Source organism: Poecilia reticulata, chromosome 11 (assembly GCF_904066995.2).
Source record: "Poecilia reticulata chromosome 11, P_reticulata-male-v2, whole genome shotgun sequence".
In the NCBI taxonomy this organism is placed as follows: domain Eukaryota; kingdom Metazoa; phylum Chordata; class Actinopteri; order Cyprinodontiformes; family Poeciliidae; genus Poecilia; species Poecilia reticulata.
Genome location: NC_088840.1, coordinates 18,916,900 through 18,931,544, shown reverse-complemented (window position 1 = coordinate 18,931,544; position 14,645 = coordinate 18,916,900). Strand labels below are relative to the sequence as shown.

Genomic DNA, 14,645 nt, shown 5'->3' with positions numbered 1-14,645 from the left:
TCGCTTGGCAGTTTTGATTAAATGACTGAATCTAAAATGAACATTATCGAACACGTTAGACTGAACAGTCTCACCGGAAGCTCGGCAGCTTGCAGGTGACGAATGGACAGCTCTCAGTTATGGTCTGCGAGCGTGGACTAACAGTAGCCTAGAGCATTCAACCTTGATCCCTTATCCTTGATCATTCACTCAGTGATATATATATGCACACACACACACACACACACACACACACACACACACACACACACAAGCTTACAGACTAACATAGACGTCCAGCCTCCAAGAAGTGCCTGCCATTAAACCATCACAGCCAAGGCCAGTTATCCACCAAATCCCATCTCTGGTGAGAGATGAGGGGATGATGTGGAGGGTGAATTTAGAAGAGGAAGGAAGAAGAGGGAGGGGCCCCCAGGGATGAGGAAGAGTGGGAGGGAGGCTGGACAAGAGTGCATCGCATGAGCGGGTATCAAAGAACAGCCGAAGAGCATCATACCTTGGTTTGGAGATAGTGGGGGTAGTAGTAGGTGTACTGAGGGTACATTGGCTGCTGCTCCAATCGCTTGCCCATGTAGCTGGAATCCTTAGCACTGAGGCAGGGAATGGTGACACGGGGGCGGGAGCTGCCAAGTAGCTAGAAATGTGGTGGAGGCGACGGTGGGGCTGTGCAATTCCAGGCTTTGCTGTCTGCACCAGTGTGTTGCAAGCCGGTCCTCTGGGGAGAAGGCAAGATCTGCGTGTCGGACTGGGCTTCCGAGAAGGTCCGCCTCTGATGAGGGAGCTCCTGACGACTTTTGCCTCGCTGTTCCAGACACTTGGTACAGGTACAGGCAGGTGCCCACTTACTGGTGGACCAGGAATATTTTCTAAAGTGCCAGAACGGAGAGCGGCGAGTTCGCGATTAGATAGTTAGGGTGAGGTAGAAGAGGAAGAGGAAAGAGGAGACGCAAGGAGGTGCAGGTGGCAGTAGCTCTGGCAGTCCTAAGAATGTTGAGAATGGGAGAGGAAGAGAAGGAGGAGAGGAGGAGGAAAGGAATGGTAAGGAAAAACGGGTTAGGACGTATAGGCTTCACTTCTCTATTCAAGCTGTTCACTCCAGTCCTTTGGCTTGGCTTTAATCGCACTCTCTCACTGCCCCTCGCTTTCTGTCTTTCCCACCTCTTACACACACACACACACACACGCTCACGCACACACACACACTTTCTCTCTCCTCTGATTTGACGATGTCTGTCCTGCTTGACAGAAGAAGATATCGTCAGTGCCAGTTGCCAACAGATGCACTTTGTCTCACAACAACAGATCTTGACAGACACAGAAAGCAATCACAGTCTGTAGCAGAGGCGCCAGCAGGAGCACAGATAAAAGAGAAAGATCCCAGTTTGTAAATGATGTGGCACAGGCAAATATTCAAAAATCCACTGGTTGGTTAACCAATCCACACAGTTCCAGTTAGCAGACAAGTGATTACAAAAAAAAAAAGACAGCGATTGTGTCCTGAAGTCCCTCGTCTGTGATCCTGTTATCTGCTTCTATAAAACGTGCTCCTTATTCTTCCTCGGCTCTCTCGCTCATCTAAGCAGCCCGACTCTCTCGCGTGTGCTTCCTCTGTCACTCAGTATCCAAGCCTCTCTCTCTCTCTCTTCCCTTCTCCTCCACACTGACAGGGTGGTAAAGGGGGCTCGTTCGAAGCTACAAACAGAGCACACACTGCCTCCTCCTTTCCCAGCCCAGCCCGGTGGGAGGGTCTTGAGCAGCTCTGTGCGAGTGAGGGATCCAGACACAGACCAGCGGGCTGCAGCGTTTCCACAACCTGAGAGAACACGGGGAAGAGGAGCGAAGACCAGAGGGGTTGGCGCCAGTGCGAGTTGTCGATTCCCCCTACTGGCTGCACAGGGAGCTGCCACATGGAACACAGTGTCTTTACACCGACCGTCTCTCCAACACGCTCTTTAAGCTTATTCTTAAAACCGGAAAAGTTTGCTAAATAAAATTTTTTTCTATTACAATCGAGGCCAGGGGTTCATATATTGCAAAGTCCAAGATAAGACAAATGGGATTGCACACCAAAAACTGTAAAATAGAACTAAACTGGATTTTTTTAAATATGCAGAAGCAGGATTAGACTGTACAAACATACAGTGCTGCAATATATTTTTTTGTCCTCCTACATATTTATAGAATTTTGTGTTTTTATCTCATTTAAATGTTTCAGATCAAAGCAATTTCAAATGATTCAAAGATGATCCGAGTAAATTAAGAGTTTTAAGGGGAAAGCAAGCTGTGTAGTGAATCTACCTGGTTCTGAGTGAAAATGACACTAAACTTTAAGCAACAGCTGCCATCAGTTGTGTGCAATAACTAGCAATGAGCCTTTTGCTTCACCTTAAGTTAACTTCGGCCTACTCCTCTGTGGAGAATAGTTTCAAGTTAGCTACATCGCAGGGTCTTTAAACATGTAAAACTTGTGTCAGGTAATGTTATAATATCTCAGAAGTATTTAGGCTCAGAATTTGACTAGACCGCTCGAGAGCCTTGCATTTTGTTGTTTTTGAATCACTCAAAAGTAAACTTGCCGGTGTGTTTTAAACTTCTACAAGTGCGCTTGAGCGGAAGTTTACAAACTGAAAGTCAGATGCTGTCCCTGAAGATTTTCCGATACAGGGAGCAAAATTCCTTGTTGCATTGTTTATGGTAAGATGGAATAATTACTTCGTGTGTGTGCGTGTGCGCGTGTGTGTGCGCGTGTGCATGTCTTTAACAATATCTACTAATGACGATCAAAGAGTTGCACTGCTAAAACATTCTGCACATCTACACGTTTTTCTATCACTTTTAAAGCACGTTTTCAGATTCAAGACACATAATGTAGTGCAAATGTTACATGCTTATTCAATGAGTGCTGTGTGCATAAAAGGGCCTTTAAATGTGATCAGATAGAATTGATTCCTGCAGAAGAATCCCAAGGACCACAACAAAGCACAGAAGGGCAACCTTTTACAGACATGGAGAGGGAAATATAATTATCAGATAGGCCACTTTTTATCTGAAGAAGAGAGACGTGGCTGGTATTGATTGAGGATTACCAGATTAACAGCCTGTGCTTCAACTTGACACAAACTCTCAGTAAAAGTGAAAAGGCATAAGGTCTAGAATACAGCCTGTAAGAGCCAGAGACCAATGGAAAAGGTGAATTAGAAAAGGCACAGAGCTAAAGTGTGACATAAGCACGGATGAAAAACAGATTAATATGTCTTTATACCAGTGAACACACTGAGCGAGGTAAAGTCATCATTATGCAAATTCAAGATTGTTTTGTTTTCTGTTTTTTTTTGTGGAACAGACCAGCAGAGCAATATATTTCACACAGATTTGCCCAACATCTAACCAACAGTTATGTTTTCAACAAAAGCATCTTTAACAGCAAAATGTAGGACTAATATCCAATTTATGCATGAGATAACAAATGTGTTTCATAATATGAAGCACTACATAGCTGTTTCTCATTTTATGATAATTTTATTTAAAGACAGAGATGATGTTTCAGCCACTGTCTAACCAAATAGTGTACAAAATGTAACTTTTCAAATATTAAAGTTAAATATTTTTCTATTTGGGGCAGTGTAAAAACAAGCAAAGATCAGGATTCGATCAAGTCGTCTGTATGGTAAAAAGTAGTACAAGTCCCATCCTCGCGTCCCCACCACTCACCGATATTTGTATAGTATTTCTCTAATACCTATTCCTTCAAAACAATTTTTTCCTTTTAAAAACACATTTCAGTTGGTTTTGTTTAATTATTTTTGTTTTGTTGGCATGTCATTCATCTCAGCTGAGACAGAATTGAAACATCAGAGTACCATGAAAGACATTGGTCAGCTAAACCATTACTATTCATCACTCCATTAAGAATTAAGAGTTGGGAACAGAGACTCGACTCTTGAAACTAAAGAACTGAACCTGTGCCCCAATACTCAACAACGCAAATCACATTACTACTAGATGAGGACTTTCAGAATTTTCCAATACAACGTTGGCATTGTCTGTAGGGGAGGCTTAAGTGTGGCGTATAAATAGAGAAATCTGGCACAAAGATTTTGGCAGAAGATTGTTTAAGCGTTTTATGTTGTGAGGTGTGCCATCCTAGAGTTCCCATGTTTTTCTAGCATCTCAGACTCTCGATTGAATTGAGATCCGACGACATTGGAGCCCAAGTCAACATATCGAGGAGTGGACTGAGCTGGAGTCAGCGCCTCGAGAGCAAACACACGCAGATGAATCCTACACATGGTCGACAAGTCTAACATTCATCACAGCAAACTACTCCTGAATGAAAGACAAGGCGAGAAGTGTCTTACTTGAGCTACGCAGAAAAAACTAGACTGTTAGTCAGTAGTTCAAAGTGTTTTTTCGTTTTATTTAAAGTTTGCATTGCATTTTAAAGTGAGTCTTCTACTCTTACAGTATAAGCTACTCTTATACTGTACTTGAATTCCAGTGTAAAGTTTCAGAGTAGGTGTTGGCTGGTCCACTGTGTTTTCTAAAGTGCATAGTCAACACAACTTTAGAGCATTTCATGCCTTCTTCTTGTGACAATCTTTTTCCAAGACTTTGATATCATTTTACAGCAGGGCTTTAGCGTCTGACGACACCATCAAAGTTACCAAAAGCTGCTTCTAAGGCCATGGTGTTGCTCTGCTGAACTGGATCCACAAACCGGCCTGACATGAACCCCATCTACAGGTTATTGTCAAGAGGGAAATGAGAAATACCAGACTACACATGGTCTACAAGGATAGTCGCCTCTGTGCTGCACATCTATATGCAGCACTAAGCCAAAGCAAGAACTAAATATTGACCATAGAAATAAACATACTTTTCAGAAGCATGACATTTCTGTTTGAAATATCCCTTTATTCAAGTTTTCTGAAATATTAAATTGTGTGTGTTCATCATATGCAAGCCATTTTTATTAAGTTGCAAGAAAAAAGTCTAGATATATTTCACTGTAATAAATGCAAAATAGCTGACATTCTGAAGTCAGTGACAAATAAAATTCTACTTTTTCACAATGTTTTCATTTTATTGAGATGTAACCTGTGTGTGTTCAAGGTGGCCCAGTGTGTTTGATTTTAAATCAGATTCATGCTCGAAATGGTTCCTTTCAAATGCCGCAGAAACTTGAAAGCCACGACTGAGAAATATTAGCTAATTTTTTCTGCAGCCATTTCTTCCTAATGCCTCCATAAATCAAAGCAGAGGCCCGTCTGCTGCTCTTCTGTTCCCAGGTCTTCCTCTAGCACTTGTTTATTCACTTTCTAAATTGAGGGCAAGAGTGAGTCATTCACAAGTCTTTAAGGCAGGAATAGACAGCAGAGAGTGTAGTATTCACTTGAAGGTGTTAAGAAGTGACAAATTCTTTTTAAAAATGAGGCATGAGGGGAAAAAAAGACACACAGTGGCTTTTTGACATAATGAGAGCACTTCAGGAAAAGCTTTTATCGTGCCTTTTTAATTATCTCACATTTATCAGCCATTGTTCTCTTCAGTGAGTTGCATCAGAAAGCTATAAATATCGCTCGGATGGTATTGCTTTGTAGATACCCTGATACGGCTCCAAATTTGGAAGTTCTGGTGACACCGGTTCTTCTGCCATCTAGTTTGGAAACAAACAATATAAATACAAAGAAGTAAAAACTTTCTTTAAACAGCAGGGCACGATTCAATGTTCCTTTCAAAAATAAAAATTCTTGGAAAGTTGGGAACATCCCCCACCCTTATGAGACCCTTCTCCTTTTGGAGACTACCGTCCTTCATCAAGCCTCTGTTAAAAAAAAAAGGCAAAAAACCAAGAGGCTTTGTTTCCTGTGGCTTGCTGGACAGGCCTGTCGTGGGTGTTTCCCAGAAATGACCAGATGCAAGGAATTTTCAAGGAAGATTGGGGTTGTGCCAGAACCGGGTGGTGGGAAAAGGGGGAGGAGAGCTGGAAGAAAGGAGAGAGGGAAGAGGAGAGATGTAAAGTTTGGGAACAGCGAGCGCCAGTATTCTTGGAAAAAAAAAAAAGAAAAAATTGTGCAGAAGTTGTATTTGGCAGTGTATGTCTGAACAACCAAACACATTTTACAAACCGATTGATTGGAGCATGACCGAATAGATACGAAATGAGGCAACATAAACACACAAGCTCAATAAAAACACCTCAGACAAAGAACGAAAAACTAAACCCAGCAGAATTAGATTCAAGATATTTTTTTGTTAAAGCAACAAGTTTATTTCTGATCAGTGAACACACCATACCATCAACAACAACACGTTTTAGTGTCAAAATTGGTGTTGAAGGAAGGAGACTCAAAGTTGGCTGCTTAGCTCCACCAATTAATCGTTCTTATTTTTTTGGGTGGGTAGATTCTTTGTCAGAGTGGACAGGATTTCTGAGAGGCCCTACATATTCAATAAGTCCAGTTCAATGAGATATTGACTGGGAGGAATTGACCCTGAGAAACTTCAGTATATCGCAGAGAATGATGATCTTTTGTGGCTGGATTTGGGAATGTGGAAGCCTTGTGGAAGTCTGAGCGATAAGCTCAGGGTCTACATTATCTAGGAAATAAATACTGAAATTGATGTTTGCAGTGATGTAAACCATGTGCTCATCAATATATTTTAAGAGGCTAAAGGCATTTTAAAATGTCAACTCTTCCTTAAAGCGACTTCTGTCATGATTGCAACACATTGTCGGTGAAAAACACATTACCTATAGAGCAGTGTTTCCCAACCCTGGTCCTCAAGTCACACTGCCCTCCATGTTTCCTTGCTTCATCCCAGGTGATTTCGACTGACAGGTGTTCGCTGAACTGCAATCAGCTGAATCAGGCAAAGTAAAGCAGAGAACCATCATGTAGGGCGGTGTGCCTTTAGGACCTGGTTTGGGGAACACTGCTAAACAGAATGTCCCCTGTCTCTCGCCTAATGGACACTGCAAACAAGCATCCTGCAAAGGTAATACCTAACAACCCTGACTACTGAAGATCTAAGTTAAAAACATAGCACTGGCCTCCATTTTAAAGTCTTCATTCCATTTCCGAGCTCTTACTTGCACATGTCGGTATGAGAAATGACACACTCAACCGCAGTAAAAGAAAATATGCACTGTACATATTGCACTTTTGTAAAAACAATACATTCAAACAGCCAAAACTCTTTCTGGACTTTATGTAAGCATTATGCAAGTTCTCTGCATCTCCAATATATACAGTGTCTTAATAGCTTCTTATCGGCGCACTAACAGATGACGGCCTGAGGTAATGCTGCACATTCCCCATCTGAGAGTATAATTTTCCACCACGCAAAGAGCTGGATGATATAGTCAAGATATCATTGCAGGGTACTTCTCTTTAATGTGATTTCTCTATACAGGATGGTGTCATGGCATGGTGTTGGCCGCTTATCTAAATGCTGTAAAAACGAGGTGTGCTGAATCCGGACCACCGGGCCTGCGCAGAGACATGTGATAAACACCAGGCAGATTTCCAGTGAGTCATTAGCTTCTATCACAACACAAAGGAGCACGATGAAGGCCTAATGGGGAGGAAATATGAAACCAGACGTGCATGAGTAAAAATGACGCACAGCGTGGCCAGTAAGGGACAGGCAATAGACCCAAAAGAGTTAATAGCATACAGTCACTGGATCTCAATTACAAATGTGAAATGCATATGCAAGTAATGCCAAGCGGTTCATTTCCTGGTTAACATGATTCTGGGAAAAGATCAGAGCTGTTACAAATGGCTTTATACAGGGAATGAGGCCCATAGCCATAGCCAGGGTGGCTGCAAATATATGCGCATATATATATATATATATATATATATATATATATATATATATATACTACGCATCACAGGGGGGTCAGGTTTTGTTGAAAGCTAAGGTTGAAATGTCTGGTTGGAGTTCACATATCATACTTCCTGCACTCCTATCCAACATGTCTGGATGACCATCTACAGTCCTGCTGTGAGAGGGTGGAGCACAGCTAGGTATGGAATAAAACATAAAATATTACATCAAGATGATCTCTGTAGTATGAGGTGTTTTTAACCATTTATAAAATAGAGAATATGTGAGTTTAAACAATAGATATTTCCAGAGTGTACGTTTCACAAAATGCTGCCAAGAACTTAACAAAAACAAACAATTGTACCATCCTTCAAATTGAAGGGGAAAAAAGAAAATTTTCTCTCAATGCACAAATTAAGAAAGAAGCCCATCAAAGTTTCATTGCAGCACTCAAGCTGCAGTGTGTATTTTCTTTTTATTCACGGCGTTAATGCCCTAAAAATACTTCAAAGTGAGCTTTTTGCTCTTTTACATCTTTTTATATCTTTTGAGCATGCTTGAGCATATTCAAATAGAGATTTATGTGATGCTTGTGGCCTTTATTCATTAGTAGCTTGAGAGGAAGAAAGGGGGTGGGGGACTGATTTAAATGCCCTGAGGTCAGGAATCGAGCCCAGAACAGCTGCACACAAGAACTATAGCCTCTATATACGATTTGCTTGCTAAACCGCCGAGCCACATGGCACCCCACAAACCACAAATTGTGATGTATTTGATTGTCCGTTTATGACTTTTGCACAGCACATTTAAGTTTACATGTACAAGGACAAGTTTTTTTTTTTTTTTCTCAAACACAAATGCAAAGTGTGCCACCTAAATACAACAGATTGTAGGGTTTTCTCAGAAGATATGAGAAAAAACTGAATCATGAAGACAGCAGTTAAAATTCAAGTTGAATGAAGCTTAAAGGAAATATTCACCTTCTAACAACATGGACATCCAACTAAACTGACAAACTGGGCAAGGAGAGGAATTTCAACAAAGCAGCAAAGACTCTGAGTGTCTAGTGTAGCCATAGTGATCCACAGCTCAGGTGGGACAGTTTATTAACCAAGCAACTCTAAACTATGCTCTTTTATCACCTGCGGAAGAAGGAACCAGTCGATATATCTGGCAAAACATAAAATCTACACATCACCTCAAATACAACATTGTCACAGAAAGGTGGTGGTGGCAGCATCAAGTTCTTGAGATGTTTTCTTCCACAGGTGTTGGTTACAAGAGTAACATATTTATGTCTTGGAATGACAGAATCTAAGTGAGAACATGGAGTAAGACTTGCAGACGAATCGATTCAATCTGCAAATTCAAGCTCAGTCAGATCGTACTGAGCAAACAAATCTGCCTATTGAAAAGACTTGCAGCTGTAATTATGTTTAAGGGATTTTTTTTAAAATCGACTCAGGAGATCGAAAGCAAAAAAACAACATATTTTAATATTTATATTAGTAACTTTTCTACTTGTAATTATAAAGTACCTAGTTTTGGGTCAATCACATAAAATCCCAGTAAAATATATTAAAGTTTGAGTTTGTAACATGACAAAATTGGGAAAAAAAGTGAAATGTTTATTTAATGCAGGATACAGAAACTCCTTGTGTGCACTAACGCACCGAAGAGAAGAGCAAAACTGTAAAGCAATATGAGAGATAAAGGCTCTTCCCACAGCAGAAAGAAACTGGAGATAGGAGGGGAAAAAAAAGTTATCCATCAGGAACACATCTGGGTAGGCCTACGGAGCTCAATGCTTCCTGCAACAGAGCAGAATGAGATGGGAGGACAGCAGCAAATTTTTAAAGCACTGCTAAGCCATCCTGGAATGAAGTGAAATGACCACATGTCACAGAAATGAGAAGTGAGAGGGGAGAGGACGGGCAAAGTGAGAAACGGCAGAAGGAGCAGATAGAGAGAGAGAAAACAGAGTGTGTCATTCTAAGAGGAATATTTCAGGGTGGTAAATGGAGCAGAACTCTATTCCAGCTCTTCTCTTAACCTCACTCAGTGCCTCATCTTGTGCATGTAAAGTATGAAGCCCAGGAGACAAAAAAAAGAAAAACAGGAATATAAGAAAAGAATTAGAAATACTGTAAATAACATTTAATTTTAGACCTGTGGCTCATGTACTCATGCACCCAAGTCTTTATTTGCATTCTTAGCTTTTTTCATACTTTGTGACTTTACACAAACCTTAGAGCATTTGTTCATCTGTACGTCTCAACAATACAGCTAACACTCCTCCTTTTATATAATCTGGCCAGACTATCAAAAGATCTGGGTTGATATGTCGACTAACTGTGGGAGAAGATTTTAAGATCTTCCCTTAAGTGGCCTTGGCAATTCTAGTCTGGAGTGATGGCTTCACCTTCAGAAACAACAAAAAAAAGAAGAAAATAGAAGGTTCCCCCTCTGAAGCAAAATGAAAAATTAGCTTCTGCAGAACTCCCACTTAATGCTTTGATTTAGCACAAGTCCTGCTGATCATCCAAGACAAAAAGGTTTAAACTCAAGTAATCTTCATATGTATTTATTATTAACTTTAGACTGTCACCTATGATTGTTCACGTTGTGAATGCGCAATTTTAACGTAAATATCAGCCACTTTAGATGACTTTATTGTGAACACTCACTACTTTAAAAAACGTAACTGCAAACCCATAAAATAACCATCAAAGCAGCACAGATTAAGAGAAGCTACATGAGAAGGAATATATTTGTACTCAATGTGTCCTGCACTTTATTTTAACAGATAATATTAAAGGCATATTTTTGGATGGGCGCCTGCAACGTGTGTTGTCCTGAAGAATCGAATAAAAAATCTATTCTACAATAATTAAGCTGATGCCAGACCATTCATAATAATTGCTCTGTTTAAGTCATATTTCAAAAGGAAGATTATTTTGAGGGTCTAATTAGGGATTTTACGACCTGACATTAATTTTGATGGAAGAAAGACTTTGTGAGAGGGAAAAAGGAGAAGCAAGGGAGAAGTTTGTAGCTAGACAATCCTCCACATTCCCTTCAATGTCTCTTCAGCACAACTAGGGACTTGGTCCAACTTTTGTTGCTGCAGCAGTAGCAGTTGCTTAGGGCAGGGTTGGGAACACTTTGCTTCAGGGACAAACTGTACCCTCATTGACTGTCTTTGGCTTAGATGCACATTTAGACAGCGCTGCTTTGGTCAGACCCAGACAGGACAGGCGCGGTGGTGTCATTTGTGCCAAGCTAAAGGCATGGAATGTACCATGGTTCTTCAAATCACAGTGGGCTATTAATTCAAGAAAAAGTGTCAACAGGCTTCAACACACATCCAAAATGAAGGAAAACAGAGGTTTACTACTGTGCCCCACAAAGCAAACACATTTTTTGCAATCACAGTCCACAGGGTGGTCAGTCTGGGTTTACTCCATAGGGTCAGGCTTCACAACAAAAGCTTTGTTTCTCTCTGTCCAGTTCCAGGAACTGCTACCAAGATACAAATGCATATCCAGTATCAACCAAGGAACAATTCACCACTCAAAACTGGGCTTTAGGGTAACATAAAGCTAACAAAAACAATGTCTGCTTTAAAGATATTTTATAATATTGTCATAAGATAAATGAGGGGCAATGCTTCTGCAGTCCATCTCAGTCATTGTGTCTTTGGGCACGGATGTATGGCAACTTTCACTCCGTCAGACTGCCAAAGGGCAGCTGTGGCTACAAAGAAGCCCACCACCATCAGTGTGTCAATGTGTGTGTGAATAATTGAACATGAAGTGCTTTGAAGTATTTTGGACTAGACAAAACGCTGTACAAAACTTGAACATTGAAAATGAACATTCAGCATTGAAGCCTTACGATGATTAATTATAGATTATTCTAATGGGAGCAAGTTAATTAACCTTCATGATTTATGTTTGGCCTCTTATAAGAGAATCAAATGTAGCTCCGGGTGATTTTATACAAACAGTACAGTACAGCAACACACTGGAATGTCAGAAAAGCATCACTATTTTGAATGAGAAGATCAATGCTTTCAAGAAGATGTCTTGGTAGAACTAAGGGTAGGAAGACCTGCAAAGAGCACAGCCAAAACGCCAGGCTGAACATTTTTACAATGTTCAACATTAAACTCTAAGTTCATTAAACCGCGGAACATCTTTGTCTGCACACATCTCACTGGAATTATGTTGCAAACGAATCGAAACATGAGTCCACCGACGTCAAAAGCATAGATAAATATCTAAAGCAACAAAATCCACTTTTGCATAAATTCACGTTGGGTTTCGACATCTGGCATTTTCGGGACTAACGGACACTGCAGCATTTGGAACATTATATAATTTTGATGCTGAACATAAAAGGAAAAAACTTCTATGTCCTTAAATAAAGTTAAAATTATTCCAGTCCTTTCTGCCAATATAGTAGACTAGAATTATGGACCTAAGTTGTTCTCCATGTTTATAGAAAAAGTGACAGTTATTCTCAAAAATATAAAAAAAAAAAAAATTGTATTCATCTTTTGCAGTAATAAAATATTTTGAGTCTGTTCCAAAGGTTAATCAAATTTTTTACAATAATTATTATATAATAATTGAATAACAAGACTACAACAGTTATTGTATGGCATGGTCTTTATGTGCAGTTTAAATGATGATTTTTTTTTTTTTTGGTTGTTTATTTTCTCCTAAGATATTTTTAGCATGCTTCATGTACAATAGGAAACATATTCCTGGCACACATTGTGTTATTTTAAACATTGTCATGGGATATGTGTACTCTAATAGTGCCAGATGGAAACAGTACTAAAAAGCATACAGCAGATGATTAAAAACATTCACTTTATGGTGCATTTCCACTGGGTAACATTTAGATATCAGGGAGTGTGCGACTTTAAGGTGATGCACTTCAAGATTACTTCCTTTGTGGCGCCTCCGTAATTACCACTAGTACTGAAGTCATCAAAATGCACCAACTAAATGGAGCATGGCAGCTCCACCTTCCACCTTTCACACTAGCCAGACTGCAGGGAGAGGATAAACAGCGGTCGGGTGTCGCACAATATTTCACAGAATAGTCTTAAAGTAAATTTGATGTATAGTTGAGGAATAAAAGGAGCAAATTTGGTTGCATATTTTTTATGAGCAAACTTGAGTATTTCATAGGTTTTTCCCACATATTTATCACAAATTCACAGGAATAATATTGTTTGGAGAAGCTTCCTGCATCCCTCTCTGCATGTGGCCTGGAAAAGCCACCAGAGAAATGAACCATCAAACTCCTTCTTTCTGCTAAAGTCTCCTTCAAACTGTGTAATTTGGCTGCCGGAACAACACAATGGAATTTTAAAAACAACACTGAAATATAACATTAAAAACATTCACACAGCCAACTCTGCTGCAAAGACTTAAACAGTAAATAAACCAGAATTTTGAAGGTTTTGCCTCATAATATTTTCTTCTAGAGATTATCCCCATTTAAGCACGGGCCAACCTATGCAGGTATTGTGTCGATCCAGAAATATATTAAAGTCAAACAATGAAACCACCTGAAAAAGCACTTTAAAAGTATGTGTAATGTAAATAAGTGGACAATTTGTTAATACCCATGGCAGGTTTCTACCAGTCAGAATGATAGAAATGTAAGAGTGCTTAAGTGAGCGTGCAGAAAATGGAGCGCTAAGTGATTGCTTCCACTAATATCCACACATCAAGCGCAAACTAAGACATTTCAAACGTGGCATTAAAATGAAACATTTTGAGAGGCGCTTTTAACAATCTCAGTTTTTTCACTAAAATATCAGGTTGCAAATGAAAGGTGTAAACGTAGACGTTACGTTCGAAAACGATCTCAACCCAAAACTAAGCAGCTCTTTTTAGTTTGCTAAATGTTTATTTAGCAATGGTCTGATGTCACTCCAAAGATAAATCTATAGAGGACATATAGTCAGATATTTACATACACTGCATAAAATCATGCAGAACCCTTTTATCAATGTGATACGTTAGACTAGAAATATTTAGTTTGATCCAAATCAGACATATGGAAATTGCTAGAATGTTTTTCATTTCATTACTTTCTTAAAGTTCAAAATTGTATACACTCTAATACTTTGTTACTAGACAATCTGGAAATGTCACATGATGATGTAAGCTTCTGATTGGTTAATTCAGACGATTAGCATTGACTACAGGCACACGCAAGGTATTTTAACTATTTCTCCTTTTGTGACCATCATGGGAGAAAGAGAAATTGCATTAGAGCTGGATACTACGTTCAGATGCGTAAAGTACTATATTCTAACAAGTTTATGCAAGTATTCACTTCGTGGGAATGTCCTGAGATCTTTTTTCTTTTTTTTCAGAAAAAAGACAAATGTGAACACCACAGGAAAAGGAAAAGCAAAAGATGATTCGAAAGTCCTGGCTAAAGCAGAGAAAAGTGTGACATTAAGATAAATCATCAGAAAACAGTCTGGTGAGAAAAAAAGACCATAATTCTTAGAGACATTTCCTGTAGTCTTGTGAACCTCGCAACCCAGACAACACTATCCAAACTGTGAATGGAGAAATCAACCATGTTGCGGGGTTAGGTAAACATCAGAATTTAATCAGTCTCCAGTTATTCTTGCCTTCAGCAAGAAGAAATAGTTTTTGGCAAACCTGATCAAAAACATAAAATTTATGCCTGATTCCAAGTAAGACAATGAGAAAAACCTGTTTTCAGTCAGGCATTGTGGACAGAAACCTGCAAATGTTTGGCTTTATTCC

General features: G+C 39.7%; 1 protein-coding gene and 1 long non-coding RNA gene across 7 annotated transcripts in view; one reads left to right on the top strand and one right to left on the bottom strand.

Annotated features, from left to right (window-relative positions):
* The window catches only part of rbms3 (RNA binding motif, single stranded interacting protein), a 339,603-nt gene that overhangs the window by 238,568 nt on the left and 86,390 nt on the right, over positions 1–14,645 (bottom strand). Inside the window, exon 1 of one of the 6 annotated variants that reach the window (XM_081612667.1) lies at positions 497–1,830. The exons of 3 other annotated variants lie outside the window; for them this stretch is intronic. In XM_081612667.1, the coding sequence (XP_081468793.1) occupies positions 497–571 (75 nt within the window). In that variant the 5' untranslated portion in view covers positions 572–1,830. Of the gene's footprint in view, positions 1–496; positions 1,831–14,645 lie in introns of those variants that run through there. 2 more of the 6 variants (XM_008422430.3, XM_008422432.3) reach the window with 2 other exon arrangements.
* On the top strand, positions 3,683–5,061 carry LOC145553771 (uncharacterized). The gene is made up of 2 exons (XR_014089813.1): positions 3,683–4,342; positions 4,629–5,061. It is a non-coding gene; the product is annotated as an uncharacterized LOC145553771 (long non-coding RNA).